This window comes from Ceratotherium simum, chromosome 1 (assembly GCF_057802395.1).
Source record: "Ceratotherium simum simum isolate JZ-2026a chromosome 1, ASM5780239v1, whole genome shotgun sequence".
Taxonomy (NCBI): domain Eukaryota; kingdom Metazoa; phylum Chordata; class Mammalia; order Perissodactyla; family Rhinocerotidae; genus Ceratotherium; species Ceratotherium simum.
Genome location: NC_141900.1, coordinates 87,309,737 through 87,330,070, shown reverse-complemented (window position 1 = coordinate 87,330,070; position 20,334 = coordinate 87,309,737). Strand labels below are relative to the sequence as shown.

Sequence of the window (20,334 nt, the reverse complement as noted above, 5' to 3'; positions counted from 1 at the left end):
CACAGATAGCTTAATGGTAAGTTCTACCAAGCATATGAGAAAGAAATAATTCAAATCTTACACATATGCAGAGAATAGGAAGAAAAAGCTTACTCTTCAACTCATTCTGTGAGATTAGCCTAATGATGATACTAAACCTCAGGAGAAAGGTAGGCGAAAAAAAAATTACAAGGTCAATCTTACTAATGAAAACAGTTGGAAGAACTCTAAGAAAACATTAGTCAATCTAAACCCAAAATACATCAGAAAATAAATGACAAAGTTAAGTATATCTGAAGTTTAACATCAGAAAATCAATCACTATGCTTTCAAATATTAACATAGGTAGAAAAAGCATATCACAAAAGGTAGAGAAAAAGTGTAAAATTGAATATCCATTTATAACATAAAATCTTATCAATCTAGGAATCTGATACAGGATCTCCAAAAACTCCACATCAAAATCATATTTAACAATGATATGCTGAAATCATTTCTTTTGAGATCAACTACACAAGGAATCCACTATCATTATGCCACGGCAACCTTGTACTAAATATCCTGGCCAAAAGATAAAATACAAGGGGGGGAAAAGGCCTAAGGATTGGAAAGAAAAATGTGTCATTATGTATAAGTACTTAAAACCAAATGAAAATGAAAACACAACATAGCAAAATTTGTGAGATACAACTAAAGCAGTGCTTAGAGGGAAATTCTTAACACCAAATGCCTACATTAGAAAAGAGGGATCTCAAATTAATGGTTTCAGCTTTCATGTTAAGGAATTAGAAAAAAGAAGAGCAAATTAAAACAAAAGTACAGAGAAGAAAGAAAATAATAAAGATAAAGGCAGAAATCAATGAAACAGAAAAAGAGAGAGAGAAGACAAGAAAATACAAAGAAACCAATAGCTGTTTTCTTAAAATAAAATTGATAGATCTCTAGCTAGATTGCTGAGGAAAAAAGACAAAAATTACCAATATCAAGAATAAGATATGGGGCCGGCCCCATGGCTTAGGGGTTAAGTGCGCGCGCTCCGCTACTGGCGACCCGGGTTCGGATCCCGGGCGCACACCGACGCACTGCTTCTCCGGCCATGCTGAGGCCGTGTCCCACATACAGCAACTAGAAAGATGTACAACTATGACATACAACTATCTACTGGGGCTTTGAGGGAAAAAATAAATAAATAAAATTAAAAAAAAAAAAGAATAAGATATGATATAAAGATATTAAAAGGATAATAATGGAATATTATGAACAACTTTACACCAATAAATTCACCAATGTAAATGAAATGGCATATTCCTCAAAAGACACAAACTACCAATGCTCACTCAAGAGGAAATACAGAATACAAATAGCCCAATATCGACTAACAATACTAAATTTGGAGTTAAAAACCTTGCCACAAGGGTAACTCCAACAAGATTTGAGATCTCATTTAAAAAAATTCTGGGCCAGCCCCATGGTGTAGCGGTTAAGTGCGTGCGCTCCGCTGCTGGTGGCCCAGGGTTCGGATCCCAGGCGCGTACCTATGCACCGCTTGTCACGCCATGCTGTGGCAGCAGCCCACATAAAGTGGAGGAAGACAGGCACAGATGTTAGCTCAGGGCCAGTCTTCCTCAGCAAAAAGAGGGGGATTGGCATGGAAGTTAGTTCAGGGCTCATCTTCCTCACAAAAAGAAAAGGAAAGAAAAAAAATAAAAAAAATTCTAAGGGGGCCAGCCTAGTGCATAGTGGTTAAGCTCACCCACTCCACTTGGGTGGCCCAGGATTTGCGGATTCAGATCCAGGTGCAGACCTACACACCACTCATCAAGCCATGCTGTGGCAGCATCTCGCATACAAAAAAATAGAGGAAGATTGGCACAGATGTTAGCTCAGGGACAGTCTTTCTTAAGCAAAAAGAGAAAGACTGGCAACAGATGTTAGCTCAGGGCCAATCTTCCTCACAAAAAAAAAAAAATTCTAAGGAGAGAGAAATAGGCCTACCACATAATTAACAACTACTGCATAAGCCAAGGGGTGAGAAGGGAGAGGTAAAAGGGGTTGGGCGGGGCAGGAAAGAGGGAGATAAAAACCTCAAGTTTAAACGTCAGGACCATCGTGTTAAACTTTATCCCTCCTTTATCTCACAAAAGCAAACTTTTATTTCAACAGTAAATAAGATAAACACTGCAAAGGGAGATTTTCTTTGAGTATTTCCTGTTCCTAGGTGATTACTTTTGCCTATCATCCCCGGATTCTACCTTTTTTCCCTGGCATTGTCAGAGAGGAAGTAGCAATTACTGGTTCAGAAATCACCTCTAATGAAATTAAATGTAAATGTAAGGATATTTCAGGCAAGCAGGAAGCCTGAAATAAATATAGCCCGATACTTCCTTAAAATACAGACCATACTTGAAAAGGGTAAGGAAAGTATACTTGAAAAGTATACTCATATACCAAATATACTAAAAGTAGTTTTTGTTTCCTCCATCATAAGAAACTTGACGGAAGATGCTTTTGATTCCTTAGACTTTCCTATTTAGCAGGCAGGAACTTCTTGCCCTTCTCTACTATGTTTTTAGTGGAGCAGAAGCCAAAAAACTTTGTAGTGTTTACTTCCTTATTTGTCCAACAAATCATCATCAGTGAAGTCAGCAGCAAACTGAACAACCCTGGAAGGAATGTTTATTAACTAAACACTGTTCGAAGCCAGTTCAGGAGTACAAAAAGTATGACTTGGCTCTAAGTCTCAAGAATAGAGTTACTACCAATTTTCCCTAAACTGGGTTCCTTCCTAGAGTCAGAAGGATAAGTTAAGTCTCTTGTAGCAGCAGAGTTGCACATGATTTTAACAGCTTCTCCTAAATGAGTATGTTGCTAAAGAGACAGTTTTAAAATCTGTTTTTAGCCTAAAAATTACATAAAGTTGCCAGTGGTTTTTGTTGTTGTTGTTTACTTTACCTTAATAAAATATTAAATGCCTCAAAGATAAACATTTGAAACAAAATTAAAAACCCATAAAATTACTTGTGCCTTCCTCACCCTATAAAGTTAAAAATATACAGAACTCATTCTTAGCAATGGCCTACATACATACATATATACTTTCACTGGTGGCATTTTAATGGTTTGGTAAGAGACTAATTATCATATTCATTCTATTTGTTTATATTCCAAAGTATACTCTATCTAAAACACAGTAATCGGGCCGGCCCCATGGTTTAGCGGTTAAGTGTGCGCGCTCCGCTGCTGGCAGCCCGGGTTCGGATCCCGGGCGCGCACCGAGGCACCGCTTCTCCGGCCATGCTGAGGCCGAGTCCCACGTACAGCAACTAGAAGGATGTGCAGCTATGACATACAACTATCTACTGGGGCTTTGGGGGAAAAAAATAAATAAATAAAATTAAAAAAAATAATAATAATAAATAAATAAATAAAACACAGTAATCATTTTTTTGTATGTATCTCAATTAAATAAGCAGTAACAAAGTACAAGCCTGAGAGGCAGGTTTGTTATTATAACTCAATGGAGCTGGAAGAAATGCATTTTAAGTTAAATTTAAATTTATAAACTCAAAAAAGGCAGTATTGGTTTTGCTTTCTTCACCTGTAAAATATTTAACCAATATCTGATAAATGAGCACCTATAATAATGGATGATAACAGCAATAAGATTAAAATACATGAAAGCAGAACATTAAGAAAGTCTATTACTCTTTATTTCTTTCCTATAAAAAAAGGTGCCAAATTTCATTCTACAAGTTTTATATTAAGCATTAAGCTGTTTTTACTCACAATGCTTCTGACACCAAATATGTGAGTTGTTTTCTTACACCAACCATTTCTCCAATTCTCTGAGACCAACTGGGTGTGCAACAACTCAATTTAATTCTGACACTATCTACCTGGAGTTGGCATGAGATTCCACAAGTTAAAGGGCTCTGTCCCACAAGACTATCCCCACCAATTGCAAGGCCCAGGCCACCCGTAGTTCTGAACTATTGGCTATAAATCAGGGCTATAAATAGAGGAAGATTGGCACAGATGTTAGCTCAGGAACAGTCTTCCTCAAGCAAAAAGAGGAAGACTGGCAACAGATGTTAGCTCAGGGCCAATCTTCCTCACCAAAAAAAAAAAAAAATCTAAGTAGAGAGAAACAGGCCTACCACATAATTAACAACTACTGCATAAACCAAGGGGTTGTTCCCACAACCCCCCTCAAGTTCGATAATTCACTAGAGTGATCACAGAATTCAGGAAAGCACTTTACTTACTGTTACCAATTTATTATAAAGGATACAACTCAGGAACAGCCAAATGGAAGAAAGGCGAAGGGTAAGGGCACCCCACCCTCGCAGCACCTCAACGTGTTCACCAAACTGGAAGCTCTCTGAACCATGTTGTTTAGGGCTTTTTTTAGCAGTTCCATTACATAGGCATGACTGATTAAGACACTGGCCATTGGTGACTGAACTCAATCTCTGACCCCTCTCCCTCCCAGAGGTCAGGAGTGGGCCTGAAAGCTCCAGCCCTCTAATCACATGGTTTGGTCTTTCTAAAGCTCTGAAGCTACTAGGGACCCCAGCCACTAGCTATTTCAATATACAAAAGACACTCTTATCACTCACAGATTCCAAGGGTTTTAGGAGCTGTGTGCCAGGAAAAGACCAATTTTTTTTTTTTTTATTATACCACAAGCACCTGTTCTGTTCTTTGTCACCATGAACGTCACTGTGGGAGATTTTTTAAAAGAATGCCATTCTATAAAGCAATAACAAAGTTTCTTTTTTCAAATAATAAAACATACCAGACCTTAAATATTCAATTGGTGTCACCCACCAAAAAAACTACCTTGGGAAATTATGTTATGATCTAACATTCATATTTCTTTCAAAACCAGACTATAGACCACCCAAGAAAATCAGCAATTATGTAGCTTCCACACCACACAGAAGATATTTCCAATACAAATCTCCTCATTCATTATAACTGTATACTAATAATATTTTTTGGCTTACCCACCCCCCACCCCCAAATTACACCATTAAAAAAATGACAATTTGCTATCAACAAAAATACGTAAAGGAATAGGGCACTAATAATGAAGGCAACACTACAAGCCTTTTTCTAACATGGTTTAGTGTTACTCAACGTTAGCATTTGTAAGTGCATGGTTTTCCAAGATGACAACTTAGATTTCGAAATGTGATTTCAAGAATATCTCTTTTTTGATTTTCAAGTCTCATTACATTATGGACCTATCTTACATAAAAGAAGTCCCTAATCCAAGGAGCTAACGGTCTTTATAGAGTAAAAAGACAGGAACAAAAAACAAAAAAAACAAACACTAATAACTGGCTATAAGCCTATATTTTTAAAAAACTATTTCTTGTATATACTTGAAATCACCCTAATAACCAACCTAACTTAACATGTTTATAACATACCATTTACAGCTTTTTCAATCAATTCCTCACAAGCATCAAAATCACCCTTCAACACCAATTTATCATGCAGATCCGTTAACATGGGATGTTCCAGGGCAATCTTGGTTTTCTTTTGCAGCGATTCAAAGGCCTCTGTATAGTTGTGTTGTCTGAAGTGTTTTAGGCAAAGGCGAATGGCTTCCTGTTCACGGTACTACTGGAACACAAGAGAAAGTATGAAAAGAAGAGATTTGCTTAGTTATTACTATAGGAAATAGTAAGTGACTATTAACTAATCTAAAGTGAGCATTTACTATGTGCTAAGCACTGTGCAGCCCTATTCATTACTATCATTATTATTTCCACTTTTAAATGGCTAAACTGAAGCTTAGTCAATTGTAATAACTTGCCAAAGGTCACAAAGTATGTAGCAGAAAGATATGAAAGAAATGAAGATATACAGATATATACATAGGTATATATTTCATGAAGATGAAAGACATAAAAAGATGAAACCAGACCTAATTCTAGAGCCTAAACTTTCATGAAAAGAAGCAGAAAGACTATTTATCAAAGCCCACTTAAGATTGTAAAAATTATAATTTCCATGGCTTTTACTAACCAGGTTACAATGTTGGTACCAAAAGCACAGAAACCATTAAACAATATATATAAATTATAATACGCTTTTTGTAAAGTAAAAGTCTCAACTAACTAGAATCTATAAAGAGGAATGCTCCATTTACTAAATCTCTCCTTAATAGGATGAATGCCAAAAAACCAAGTTCATATAAATAATCTTTTTAAAAAAACAGTAACTTCAAGAATATGAGATTTCTACAAATTTCCAAGTAAGAATTAATAAAATAAACTGAAGCAATGCATGATAACCAAACAAAAATATGATTTACTTGTAAGCATTATCCTTTAATAAAGCAAAAAAATGAAATACTACCTTTTAGGAAGATTTACAAGACTTGAAACACAAATCAGTTTATAGTTGACTGATTTATTAATAAAAGGTTATCAAAACACTTTTCCTTAAGCACTATAGTTAACCAAGATTTTCCCTCATCAAATAACCAAAGAATGATTCTATATCCAAACTAACTTTACATTAATAGTTTCTTACCCTTGGCCTCTAAATAAGGATTTATCATAACTATCTAGGATCATATTAAACAGTAATACCTTTTTATCATGTTAACTTTAGGAGTCTGAATCACATCTACATTTCAAATTTTCTATCAGGCTAATTACAAATACATAGTAGATGAGGATTTATGAAAAAACAGAATTGTAATGCTTCAAAAAGGATTGAAACTTAAAGAGGGTGAAGACCTTATCTAATTTCTAGAGGTTCACAACAAATACAGAAAACTTGAAAAGTGAATGAGGCTGAACAATTTCAAGTTCTCAAATATAATCTCTCCACCATGTTGGGGAAAAGAGGTGAAATTTGCAATTTCCTATGATATAAGAGATTTGCATGAGTATATTAAAGAAAACACATGCATACATCATAGGCAAAAGAGAAAATTTTACTCAAGTATCAGAAAAGCTTAATTACTATTTTTTTAAAAAAGAAACAATAGAATTTAGAAGATTTTAAGTATATATTAAGCATCTATTATGTGCATAACACTGTAAAGGTGATTTTTAATGTTTAAAAATATCGTCTCTACCTTGAAGGAACTTACAATACTATAGGAAATCCAAGAGTATATGAAAAATACAGAAAATACTAAAAGTCAGCATTTATTTTAAACTGAATATAACCAAATGCCAAAAATTAGTCAAACAAAAAGTTCCTCAATTAAGCTGACCAGAAGAGAGCTGAAATTCCATACAAAAAACCTCAGAAAGAAACTTTATTGCTTCCCAATCTTCTAGGAGTAGATCAGTTTACCCCTACTTGCACATAAAGATATCAGGAAGTGGTAATTAGACTAAAGCTTTATTATCTCCTTGACAAGGAAGAGCCCTCCACACTCTACCCTCCCCTCAAAATAGCCAAAAGGGTCAAATAAATATACATTAGAAACAAAGATGAAGCATAAAAGGTGTTCAAAAAAAACCAAAAGATCTATTTCTCAATAATTTAAATTCACATTTTCAGGCTACATCTATTATATAAAATGACCTAAGAATAAAATTGTTAAATATCATTTTTATACTTCATATAAGCATAAGATCATAGTATTTACAGAAACTATTTCAAATTCTAGGCCTTTAAAAGGAAAAGTAAATATTCCTATTTTACTCAACACAGACACAATGGGGGAGTATATTATAAAAGCAATTCAGGACCAAAACTACCATACTAAAAATTATGTTTAAATATTTCTATCAATATAGGTTAAAAACAAAATTCAGGGTCAGATAGGTATAATAATATAATGGCAGACTCTGGAGCCAGACTACTGGAGTTTACATACTGCCTTGAGCACTTTACAACCATGTGGCCTTAGGCAAAATACTTAACCTCTCTGTGCCCCACTTCATCATCTATAAAATATGGATAATAATTGTACCTATCTCATAGTGTTAATGATTACATAAAGTTATAAAGATTGCTTAGAAGTTGGCAGAATATAAATGCTTAATAAATATTAACTGACTAGTCATAATTATTATCACTATTCTCAATATTTTAAATTATTCTCAACAAAGACAAGAGATTGACCCAATTCTCCCTTTATAGGCATTAGAAACATAAAATCAGGATTTTAAAATATAGTCATACCTTGCTATACCAGTTGAGACAGGGTTGTACTACATCGGGATCATCAATGCCACTAAGTTCAACATACCAGATGCTAAAGTTAAAGCTGGGTCCCCAGGATAAGAGTGGAACTTTGAGGAGAAAGAAAGAAAAGAAAAAGAAAAAATTAATATGGTTCAAATAAAAATTGAGCAGAGTAAAATCACTATTCAAGCCTATTAGGATTCATTCCACAAATTTTCTGAACACTTTCTATATGCCTAGCACTACTATTAGGAGCTGGGACTATAGTAGCAAAAAGAAATTTATAATCCATGCCATCATGAGGTTTTTTGAATTAAAAAAGCACTGTAAGATAAATTCAAAATGGTCACTTACCTACCCCCCAAAAAACAAATTTTACCAAACACACAAGAAACAAATAACTACTATATAATTTAAACTATATCAGAACACAGAAAGAGACTGAAAGTTCAATTTCTTAACAAAGTGGTATAACCCTGAAAACAAAAGCACAAGAAAAAGGATTTAAAGGCCAATTTCAGCTATAAATATATATTCAAAATTTTCTTAAAAAGTTGCAAAAAAATTCTACCAGGTTTTCACTGTAACCAGAATAGAGTTCATTCCAGGAATGGAAGGATGATTCAATAAGAGGAGTTATGTTAATGTAATTCACCACATTAACAAACATATTTGATTACCTCAATATGGCAAAAGTAAGCTAATAAAATTTACTTTCTACTCATTAAAAAAAAAAACCCTTTTAATATATAAGAAATAGGAGGCCAGCAAAAGGAAACTTCCTTACCTAGATTTTTTTTTAAGTATCAAAAATTAAACCTAATGGAGAAACGTTAAGTATTCCCACTCAAGTCAGCAACAAGACAAGGGCCCAATATCTCTACTATTCAACATTATATGGGAGATCTTAGCCAATGCAATAAGGAAAAAAAACACAAATTAAGAAAAAATATCATTGGAAGATGACATAGCTTATCTTCCTAAAAAATTCAAGAGATTAACTGAAAAACTTTTTAAAAGTTTGTATGCAATGTAAATAAATGAAAATCAACTTTCTCTATGCCTATAATAACCAATTAGAAAATATAAAGAAAAAAGTCCCCTTTATAATAGCAAAAAAAGCTTAAAATATCTCAGAATAAACTTTAAAATATGTAAGATCTACTTATGAAAACACAAAATTTTACTTAAGAACTGAATAAGTGAAAGGACATACTAAGTTCCTAGATGGGAAAACTCAGTGTTGCAAACATGTCAAGTCCCCTCAAATTAATTTTAAATTTAATGTAATCTCAAAATCCCAAATGGTATATACGCATTTTTTTCTTGACATAACTGAACAAGCTGATCTGAAAGAAAATCAGTTACATAAGAATATCCAAAATAAAAATATAAACATACTAAAAAGATACAGTAATAAGTTTGATATTAGTGAAGAAAAAGGAAGGTAAATCATTGGAGAAGAGTGTATCGAAAAATCTCTTAAGGATTCAGAGGAATTTAACATAGGATGAAGATAACATTTCACATCAGTAATGACAAGACAGAGTAGAGGTTTTTAACGTGTGATCCATGGGCTCCTGGAGAGCCCCATAACCCTTTCAGGAGGTCCCCTGTGGTCAAAACTATTTTTCATAGTAAGAGTAGGACTTGATCAGCCCTTGTTTTTTAAACTGTACTGGCATTTGAATTCATGGTGCAAAGGCAATGGTGAGTAAAACTCCTGGCACCTTGGTAGCGCCACAAAAAGTAGTAGCATAAAAGTGTACTAGTATTCCTTAATATAATACAAATTGCACTGTATTCCTCACCATCACACACTTGCAGTTAAAAAAAAAAAGACAATTCATTTCAGAATGTCCCTAATGATGCAGCAATAATTAATTTTAATAAATCTCTATTATTAAGTACACATCTTTTTAATATTCTATGTGACACAGTGGGAAGAACACATAAAGCACTTTTGCTGCATACCAAAGCATGATGGCTCTCTCAAGGAAAAGGACCTGTACAGTTGTTTGAGTTGTGAGCTAAAATAGCCATTTGTTTCCCCCCTCTCATCCCCCAATGGGATACCACTTTTTCTTAAAAGAAAGACTGACAATCTATGATTATTTAGATTTGGGTATTTGCCAGACACCTGTCATTTCAAGGAAAACAACTGACAGTATTTGTTGCCAAGGATAACATTCAAACTTTCAAGGGAAAATTAGGATTTTGGAAAATTGGTATCCACCACTATGAGCTTAACTACTTCCCAATATTTAAGACTCTTCTGATGAGACTGGTAGTGATATTAATGAGTGTTTTTTTTTAAATATTATATAATGAAATGTTTCAGCATTTGGAAGATTTGCATAACTCAGTGAACTATATTTTCTAAATGACCAATGAATGATGTTACAAAACCATGCATGGATAAAGATTAACTCAAAGTGCAAGACAGGCCAATGGATTTTAATGTAACACTGATATGGTTCAGACTGAATAATGTAACTACCTTTAAGAAACTAACATTTGTCAAGTTTTGATCAAGTATTAAAACAGAATACCCACAGTACCTGACATCAGGCCTACTGATTTCTAAGTCCACTGCTCTTTTTTAGCATATCAGACTCAATGAGGAGCTAAGATGTACTAGGTCAGATGCTTTCCTATATTGTCATCTAAAGGCAGCTGTGTGAGTGAAGAACAGACACAGGCAGTCTGAACTAGTCATCAGGATATATGAAGGACTCCTGGGATGTTTAATATGGCTTTTAGTTTATATAAGCAAACAACAAAAATTTCAAAAAGTCTCATACCAACAAATACTAAATTACCATCGTTTTAGTGTTCATTTCTTTATGTAGCAGTACCAGTTAAAAAGTTTATCTACCACATCACAGCAATAATCATCAAGTAGTATGAGTGTGAATAAAATAGGATTCTAAACCCAAGGCCCAAAGAACATAGTCTCTAAGCGTAACCAGACATATAATTTAGTTAGAGATCTGAATTCCATTCTCAGGTTCTAGGTCCAAGTTCAATAAAATTAGAAGGAAAAGAAAATTTCTTCTTATATCTATTCAAGTCCCAGTAAAATGTTCATTTATTAAAACCTTTTAAGCAACTGTGTTTTAATGAGATTTCTTCTATATACCTGATGGCCCAACAGAAATATTTCTACAATAAAATTAGTTCTAATTCTTAACACCCTTCAAAGAACATTGTTGGGAGGGAGGTTAACTAGGAAGTCATCTCACAAGAAAACCGTATATTACAGATGAATGAAGAGTATGATTTTTAACAGATTGAAGGGATATATACAGAATGAGTAGAATTATGTACAGGCATTTCAGATTTTACCAACGATTTTTGGTGGCATTAACAACACTAACAGTGCATATTAGACATACTATGTATTACATGTCAGAAATCTAAATGTGTAATAGAACTTCAAGCACACGTTCTTCATTCCCTAACAAAAGATGCCTCTGCTCCCACCTCAAAAAAAAAGATTAGAAACTCCTAATACAAATCCCAAGGCTGAGGGCCGGCCCAATGGCTTAGCGGTTAAGTGCTCGCGCTCCACTGCTGGAGGCCCGGGTTCGGATCCCGGGCGTGCACCAACGTACCACTTCTCCAGCCATGCTGAGGCCGCATCCCACATACAGCAACTAGAAGGATGTGCAACTATGACATACAACTATCTACTGGGGCTTTGGGGGAAAAAATAAAAATAAATAAAATAAAAAAAAAACAAATCCCAAGGCTGAGAGTTTGTATCCTAGGATTCAACCACCAGTTTTCCCCATGGGATAATCAGACACAGATGTGATCAGGATCAGTGCTTCTCATCCTTTTTCATAAAATGGCATGCACAGAAAATGACAATATTTTTATGATACACAAGGGTACTAGGCCGCAGGCTCCTGCTACTCTAGGATTGAGGGGATCAACATCTCAACACAATGAAACACATCTGTGGCACATTCGATATGCTTTGGCAGTATCACCTGGGAAGCTCTTATCTAGAGGGCTAAACAGCTAGCTCTTAGAAGATGCTAGTAATTTTAAGATCAGGTTCTGGGAGATCCTAAAAATTCAAGATTAACTACTCTGAAAGGTACATCTACTCTATTACAGAATTAATGAGATAAGTACACAAAGCACTTAGCACAGTAACCGGCACACAGTAAGTGCTCAATAAATGTTAGCTAGTATTACTATATTAATTTTCCTCTTACTAGTATAGCTTTAAAATGTCATGAGAGCTTTCCACATCCTCTCATGAAGGTCCACCATCAGGGCACTCCCCTAGACTTGGTACTCATCTTAGACTTCTAAATACTCCTGAGGATCCAGAATGCAGGCTGAATCTAGCCAGAGCTAAAGCTTTTCCCTGAAACTCCCACAATCATCCAGGCCACAAAAATCCAAAATATCCATAGAAATCCAAGTCATCTCACCTACCAAAAACCAGGACTCCCCCAGAATCCTTCCAAGACTCACCTGCCCCCATATCACCTTGCTAATTTCCTCATAGAACAGTTATCTTGGCTATGAATCAAGATGTAAACCCTTCTAGTCATCTGTAACCAAAACCCTCATCCCATTCCACTTTATGCTTTCTCTCATCTGATCGCATTTCCCACTGAGGAGTTTTTCCCTTCCAACCTTTAATTTGCTCTCTCGAATCTGGTCTCCCAACTAACTCTCCTTCCTCACTAAATTTTCCTTTTACTTACAGGTCTTACCTGAAACTAAGCTTCTTCCTAAGGCTCACTCTCAACTTCCATGCTAAGTCCTGCCAAAGATACCACTCCAGCATGGGCTCTTTGCCTTTTTTGTGCCATGAGCCTTCCCCTTGGGCTGTTCAGTGAACCCTGTGACCCAATCCCCCTCAGATTTAAATACACAAAGGAAAATACATAGGATTACAATTGTATTGAAATATATTTAGAAAAATAATGAAAAAATACTTATAGAAATATATATGCTTTTAATTAAATAACAAGATCTAGTGGAAGGTCTAATAATTATCATAATTTCAAAGTTATGGTACTACTTGCCACACTGTAAAGTGATGGGAAAATTTATAACTTCTATATGACAAGTCACAAGTATTGCTAATACTACCACAAGTTATTGCCTATATTCATAATTGAAGGAAATGCTAAATACATTTGTTAGAAGTTGGAGAACATTAAGATGTAATTTGTCCTCCATCAAGTTCATGAAGCCACTGATTAATCCCTATAAACTCCTTTAAAATAAACTCAAAAAGTACATACACAAGGTCTCTAATGAGGCAAGCAGTTTGCTTGGTGCTTCTGAAATTTGAGGAAAAGAGAAGACAGTTGCTATCCCCAAGGATTTCACAATCTACCTGAGGGAACAAAACTTACACATATCACACAGTAAGAGAACTCAACATTTGGATGCAGACAGACTTAAGTTTGTATCCCATCTCTACATTTTACTACCTGCACGGTCTTGGCCCAGTCATTTAACCTCTGAACTTCAGTTTCCTCATCTGTAAAGTGAGTATAATAAGGTCTATCTTACAGAGTGTTAACACAGATGCTTCATAAATGATACCTACTATCATTATTACTTTAAAGCAATACAAGCACATATGCAAAAGCATATACCAAATGTTACATCTTTGATCAATCACTTACTTAGCTATGTAGCCTGGGGCACATCATTTGACTTGTACCCTCAGTTTCCTCAACCAAAAAAAGAAAGATCTTATCTGCCAGTATCAAGTTCAAATAAGATACCACATGTAAAAGCACTCACAAACTATCAAAAACAATAAAAACACTGGAAGCTCTAAATAACGACTGCTGAAATAACATGATTAAAATTATATTTGTGCATATTCTTTTTCTACAGTACCTAAAATACTACATGTAAGAAGGCATGTAAATAAGAGCTTTATGAATACAAGTATAAAAATGCACAAAAAGAGACATTCAAAATGAAATCATTTCCTTCATAAATATGATCTTAAATTAAAATTCAAAAGACTACCACAGATGCCACAAACTAGAACAGAACTCGAGAAAATGTCCAATATAGCCACCTACCCTACCATTAGACAGAGAAGGTATTCTCATACTCATTTTACACAAAAAGTAACTTAAGAAAGAAAAGGAAGATTTGCCTAAAGCTCAGTTCAACTATGCTGGCACTCTGGATAATCCACAACAGATTTTAAAACCTAACCCCTGCCATACAGTAAAAGAGAAAGCTTATTTCCTTTGTTAACAATTTGTGTACAAACTTACTCAAATTTGATTTAGGCCAAACTTAATGAACAAGCTATGTTCATTATAAATGAAAATTATATTTACATGTCAGTGCATGATTTGGAGATTATCTGCCATGGAGTTAGTCTTGCTTCTGTTTTCCTCCATTACTGTGAATAACTGAAGATTGACTATATTTAGAAATTGTATTGTTTAAGGATAAACTTGTTTTTTAAACAAAGCAAGATCTTTCAAACATATCATTGTAGAACATAAGTGTGAAGTATTCAAACACATTTTTTCTTTTAAGAAGAATTCTATCAATTTATCCCAACCAGGTAAACAAATATCAGTGCTAACTCACCACCAAAAGAGAGCTACACATCACTCAAGTGCTTTATCAGAACAACTTTTAAAGAAGACATGGTAATAAACTAAAAATACCAATCTAACATACAGACTCTTAGTTTCATACTTTCCTTATACTACTTTCAAAAAAAACTTATCAAGAGAATGTTGGGAATCAGTTAGCAAGCAAACACACTGCAGACCACTATTAACATCTTTTAACAGAAAAGTTATCTAAATATAATATCCCAAATATCAAATGAGTTAGTAAGTGTCTACAGTTATTTGGACAGCTCCAGTTAACATTTTACCTGAATACCACAAAACTAACCCATTAGGGCCAAGTAAAAGACATCATTATGCCCTATAATTAAAAGGCCAATATAAAGGGCTGGAAAGAGGTCCAATTTCTTGTCTTCAGGCAGCTGAATGTCTAACTGATCTGTAAGAGACCTTTGTTCTCTTCTTATAAATTTCTAAGGGAAGGAACTAGGCAACCTCTCTAAACAGAACTTTTACTTACACTTCTTCTAACGAATAATACTAGAGGATTAAGAACTATAGAAGCAGTAGTAGTAGATATTTTCCTTCAAAGAAAACTAATGACTGTAAGAAATGGACAAAAAAGCACAAATTAAAGAATTTTTAAAAAAAGGAGAGAGAATATTTCATTTTGCATGAATAAGCAAAACAGAAGTTGAATAAGTACTTTAAAACTGTAAAATCTAAATTTATTACATGAAAATATAAGATTTTTCACTACTTGTACATTTCAAACATAAGATCACTGAATTTTTAAAGCTATGCAAGGATCTGTAAGAAGTGGGTAGTCTGCATCCTGAGGAAAGAATTACTCATTAGTACAAAAGAAGAAACAACAGAGTTAAATTTATTCAAAAAATTTGCTTCATAAATTCTCACAGGAAAACTGGACACAGATTTTTATTTATAATTATTTATTATAACAACAGAAACTATAGCTACAAAAGAAAAACACTGGACAGCCCAACTATTCTAAAAATAGTTTTCCCTCTATAAGTAGTCTTTATTAAGCCCTCAGATATTCTTTTTGCCCAATAGAACTATTTGACTCAATAAAATGAACAGGCTAACTCTTGATACATTGGCAAACAATGACTATGCAGTATAGTGCTTGTTCCAAAAGAGGAAATGTCTCCCAAATAAAAACATGGGATTCTGGATTTCATTATTATTCTTTAAAGGATCTGATTCACTTTCATCCCAACTTTAACATAATATTTTCAAAGGTATGCAACACAGATGGAAATTAAAAGATTCAAGTCCTCAACTTGCTTACCTTCTGAATAACAAATCTTAAAGGGAAACAAAATAACCCTAAAAATACTAATTTTGAGGAGGCATTACAAATACTTTCTTAAGCTAAAACACTTGCTTAATAAATACATGCCTTACATAGTATTTTTCAAACATTACTTTGCAATTTACTAGCGGGTCATGAAATTAGTTTTATGTTTGACCAACATTTCACTAAAAAAATGAAACACAAAAGAACAGAACAGAAAATAACCATACTACACTGTCTTAAGGAATTCATCAGTATTTGGTTTTAGAATGTTATAACTTTAGAACAACTGATAAAACTTCCATAAAACAATCAAGGCAATCAAATCACTGTATCTCATAAACATCTAAGAAATTTTCAAAATGAGAAAATATTGGGGCCAGCCCCGTGGCCGAGTGGTTAAAGTTCTGCATGCTCCACTTCGGCGGCCCAGGTTCATGGGTTTGGATCCCAGGCACAGACCTAAACCAGTCGTCAAGCCATGCTGTGGCGGCGACCCACATACAAAATAGAGGAAGACTGGCACAGATGTTAGCTTAGGGCTAATCTTCCTCAAGAAAGAAAAAAAAAAAGAGGAAGATTGGCAAATGGATGTTAGCTTAGGGCAAATCTTCCTCAGCAAAACAGAGAACATATTTGGAAAAGGTTCCACTTGAAATAACCATCACTTAGTTATAGATTTATAAAGCAGGGGTCAGGAAACCTTTCTATAAAGATCCAAATAGTAAACATTTCGGACTTTTTTGGCTATGTGGTCTCTTGCAACTGCTCAACTTTGCATTTGAAGCGCAAAAGCAGACACAGGCATTATGTGAACAACTAGCATGGCAATGTTCCCATAAAATATTATTTAAAAAAACAGGGGGCCTGCAGGATTCACCTCACAAGCTATTGACTAATGATATAAAGAATTTATTTCTATCCCAGAATGCTAAAAACCTTACCTATTTTAATGAATCGACAAGGAAACATCTGTTCATCAATTTTATGCTTCAAGGTGAATGTTTCTTTGTTATAATCATTCTTTAAGCCACTGTGAAAAAAAATACAAGGTTATTAAATCTGACTTCATAATTTAGTAAACACACTAAAACACAGATTAATATCATACTCAGATTTTAAGGTTAAACCAACGCTTAAAATATATGACCAATCCAATGTAAAGAAGTAGTTGAACACAAGAATTTAGGTCAAAATTTGTACATTTACATCAACTCCATTATAACTGTATTCTCTTAATTATATGAGGGCTAATGAAAAGTGTTCAGTGTTAATTAAAGAATGTGGCTACAGTACATGAAAATGTGTGATAGAACCTAGTGTCCTTAATGTATAACTGAGTATATAACATATTCAAGCAGTAAGAAGAAAATTAAAAAACAATTCACACCCATAGCTTACAATTTAGAGCCAAATAATAGAATTTGTCAAAGAATTAAGTTATCTAATTCTCATTGAGTTGCCAATGTTTCTTCTATAGATCAACAAATTTTCAAAGACAATCTTACTCTGTTGGTTTAATAGCATCCACTTTATCCTAAATAAAATAAACCCATATCACCTCTCTACTTAAAAAACTAGAACTGACACAAGTATTTATGGCAAAGTCACTTACCTTCAGGTTGCCTTACGTCCTGAAACACTTTCACAGACTTAAATCACATGCAGTATAGACCTAATATTTACTTATATAAAGTATTGTTCTAATGGGACATACCATGTTATAAATATATTCTAAAACTCCAGGGCTTTATTTGTCCATTCCTTTGGCTATCTGAGTTTTCATTATCTAGGGGACAAATGAACACTTTCATTCCTGGTGGTCTATGCTGTTAAAACTCAAATTTACTGAGCTCCTTCCAAATGGTAGGCACTGTGCTAGATGCACTCATATACTTTTTCTCTTTTCAGTCTCTAATTTATAAACTCTCAGAATATTACTTCTGGATTAGGACAATTAATCTTAATGTTATGGATGGAGTCTATATTTTTATAGCAAAGATTCTGATTAAAGCTTTTAATTAAAGTATTTCTGAAGTCATTAACAGTTCAAAAGTAAGAGTGAAAAATAAGAAGTAGGAAAAAAATCAAAAAATTTTATTCTTTCTCCTTTGGTAACAATATTAACTAGTATCTGGTAGTTAAAACAAAAAGCTAACTCAAGCCACAATATTAAAATAAGGCACTAGAAACAGAACAGTAGAAATATTCTTTTCTCCCTTGAAAGAAAAATCAAACCACGCAGATTTAGGTACAAAGAGACTAAACTAAGACTGCAGCTTGTTTAGAAGACCACTCTTTCTTCCTCATAATCATAACTCACCTGGACAACAGCTCTGTCATATTTTCTTCATTCATTCCACCAAAGACTTTAAATTTCTTCAAATTGCAGACATGAGTTTTTTCATATTTTCCAAATGTGATATTCTGGACTATAGCAGGCCTTTCAAGCTTCAGAATCAAGTACTACAAAAAGGAATGACCAAATTATATCCTTCTCCATTTAAAACAAATAGTCTGACAACTTTAAAAGTTAAAATTTTGGACAGTTAACAGAAGAATATGTAATGTCCATCCTGCACTGAGAGTTTTTTTTTTAAATGCTAAAGAATAGTATGCAACAGCCGTATATAGGCTACCAAAACACCACCACTTTTTCCCAGGAAACTACATCATCCTGAACACTGTAGAGGAAGGAGGAAAAAAAGGACTAGTGAGAACTTCTAATCAAGGAATGGCATTCAATAAAAAATATAACAAACTACGAATAACCAAATAAAACAAGATTAGAATGCAAAAGTAACAATTACATATTCCCATCAACTACACTTCAATAGCAAATTCAATGTACAAAATCACTGATAAAATTTTAAACCTCGAAACAAACAGAGATTTAGTAATCACTCCTGCCAATTTTATAAATTAAAAAACCCAGACCTACTATAGATATGTCTAGTGTAGTCCAAGTTTTCCTATTATACACAGGATAAAATGGGATCAGTTAATTAGGGAACACATTTTACATTATGCAAACTGTCATCAATTATAAAAATTAAGAAGGAAACTACCACTGGTTGAATACATAGGGAAAAAGCTATTCAGAAAAACAATTCATATATTTTGTTTGAGTGACTTCATGCTTCATAATAATGGGTAACACAGGTGATAAAGGTGATTAGAATGAAGTTGGTGGTCCTAACTTCGTACTATATACAAAATTAACTCAAAATGGATCAAAATTGATCCTTTAAGATCAAGGACCTAAATATAAGAGCTAATACTATAAAACTCTTAGACGAAAATAGGAATAAATCTTCCCGACTTTGGATTTGGCAATGGAGTCTTAGATACGCTTGTACCAAAAGTATAAGCAACAAAATATAAAATAAATTGGACTTCATCAAAATTAAAGTTTTTTGCATCAAAGGACACTATCACGAAAGTGGAAAAACAACCTACAAAATGGGAGAAAATATCTGCAAATAATATACCCGATAAGGGCTTAGTATCCAAAATATATAAAGAATTCTTACAACTCAACAACAAAAAGACAAACACCTTTATTTTAAAATGGGCAAAGGACCTCAACAGCCTTTTCTCCAAAGAAGATAAGCAAATGGTCAATAGGCACATGAAATGATGTTCAACATCATTAGTCATTAGGAAAATGCAAATCAAAACCACAATGAAATACAACTTCATACCCACTAGAATGGCTACAATCAAAAACACAGAAAATAACAAATGTTGGCAAGGATGTAGAGAAACTGGAACTCTCATACATTGCTGGTGGGAACGTAAAATGGTGCAGACAATGTGGAACATAGTTTGGCAATTCCTCAAAAAGTTAAACACTGAATTACTACATGACCCAGAAGTTCTACTCGTAGGTATATAATAAAAAGAAGTGGAAAAAAAGGTATTGAAACAAATACCTGAGCATGAATGTTCAGAGCAGCACTATTCACAACAGCCAAAAGGTGGAAACAACCCAAATGTCCATCAACTGATGAAGGGACAAAGAAAAAGGGAATATTTCTATACAATGGGATATTCTTCAGCCATAAAAAGGAATGGAGTACTGATACATGCTACAACATGGATGAATCTCAAAAACATGCTAAGTGAAAGAAGTCAGACACAAAAGGTCTTATATTGCATGATTCCATTTACAGGAAATATTCAGAACAGGTAAATCCACAGAGGCAGAAAGCAGATTAGTGGGTGCCAGGAGCTGGGTTAAGGGGAAAAGTACAGACAGCTTAATTGGTACCAAGT

At 34.1% G+C, this 20,334-nt stretch overlaps 1 protein-coding gene across 6 annotated transcripts in view; it reads right to left on the bottom strand.

The window, feature by feature from the left end:
• MKLN1 (muskelin 1) overlaps nt 1–20,334 on the bottom strand; it is a 311,196-nt gene that overhangs the window by 88,168 nt on the left and 202,694 nt on the right. For 5 of the 6 annotated variants that reach the window (XM_087430799.1, XM_004430757.3, XM_004430756.3 and 2 more), the window contains 4 exons: nt 18,380–18,522; nt 17,001–17,089; nt 8,143–8,252; nt 5,418–5,610 (listed from right to left, as the gene is read on the bottom strand). In XM_087430799.1, the coding sequence (XP_087286925.1) occupies nt 5,418–5,610; nt 8,143–8,252; nt 17,001–17,089; nt 18,380–18,522 (535 nt within the window). Of the gene's footprint in view, nt 1–5,417; nt 5,614–8,142; nt 8,253–17,000; nt 17,090–18,379; nt 18,523–20,334 lie in introns of those variants that run through there. The other variant, XM_087430818.1, reaches the window with a different exon arrangement.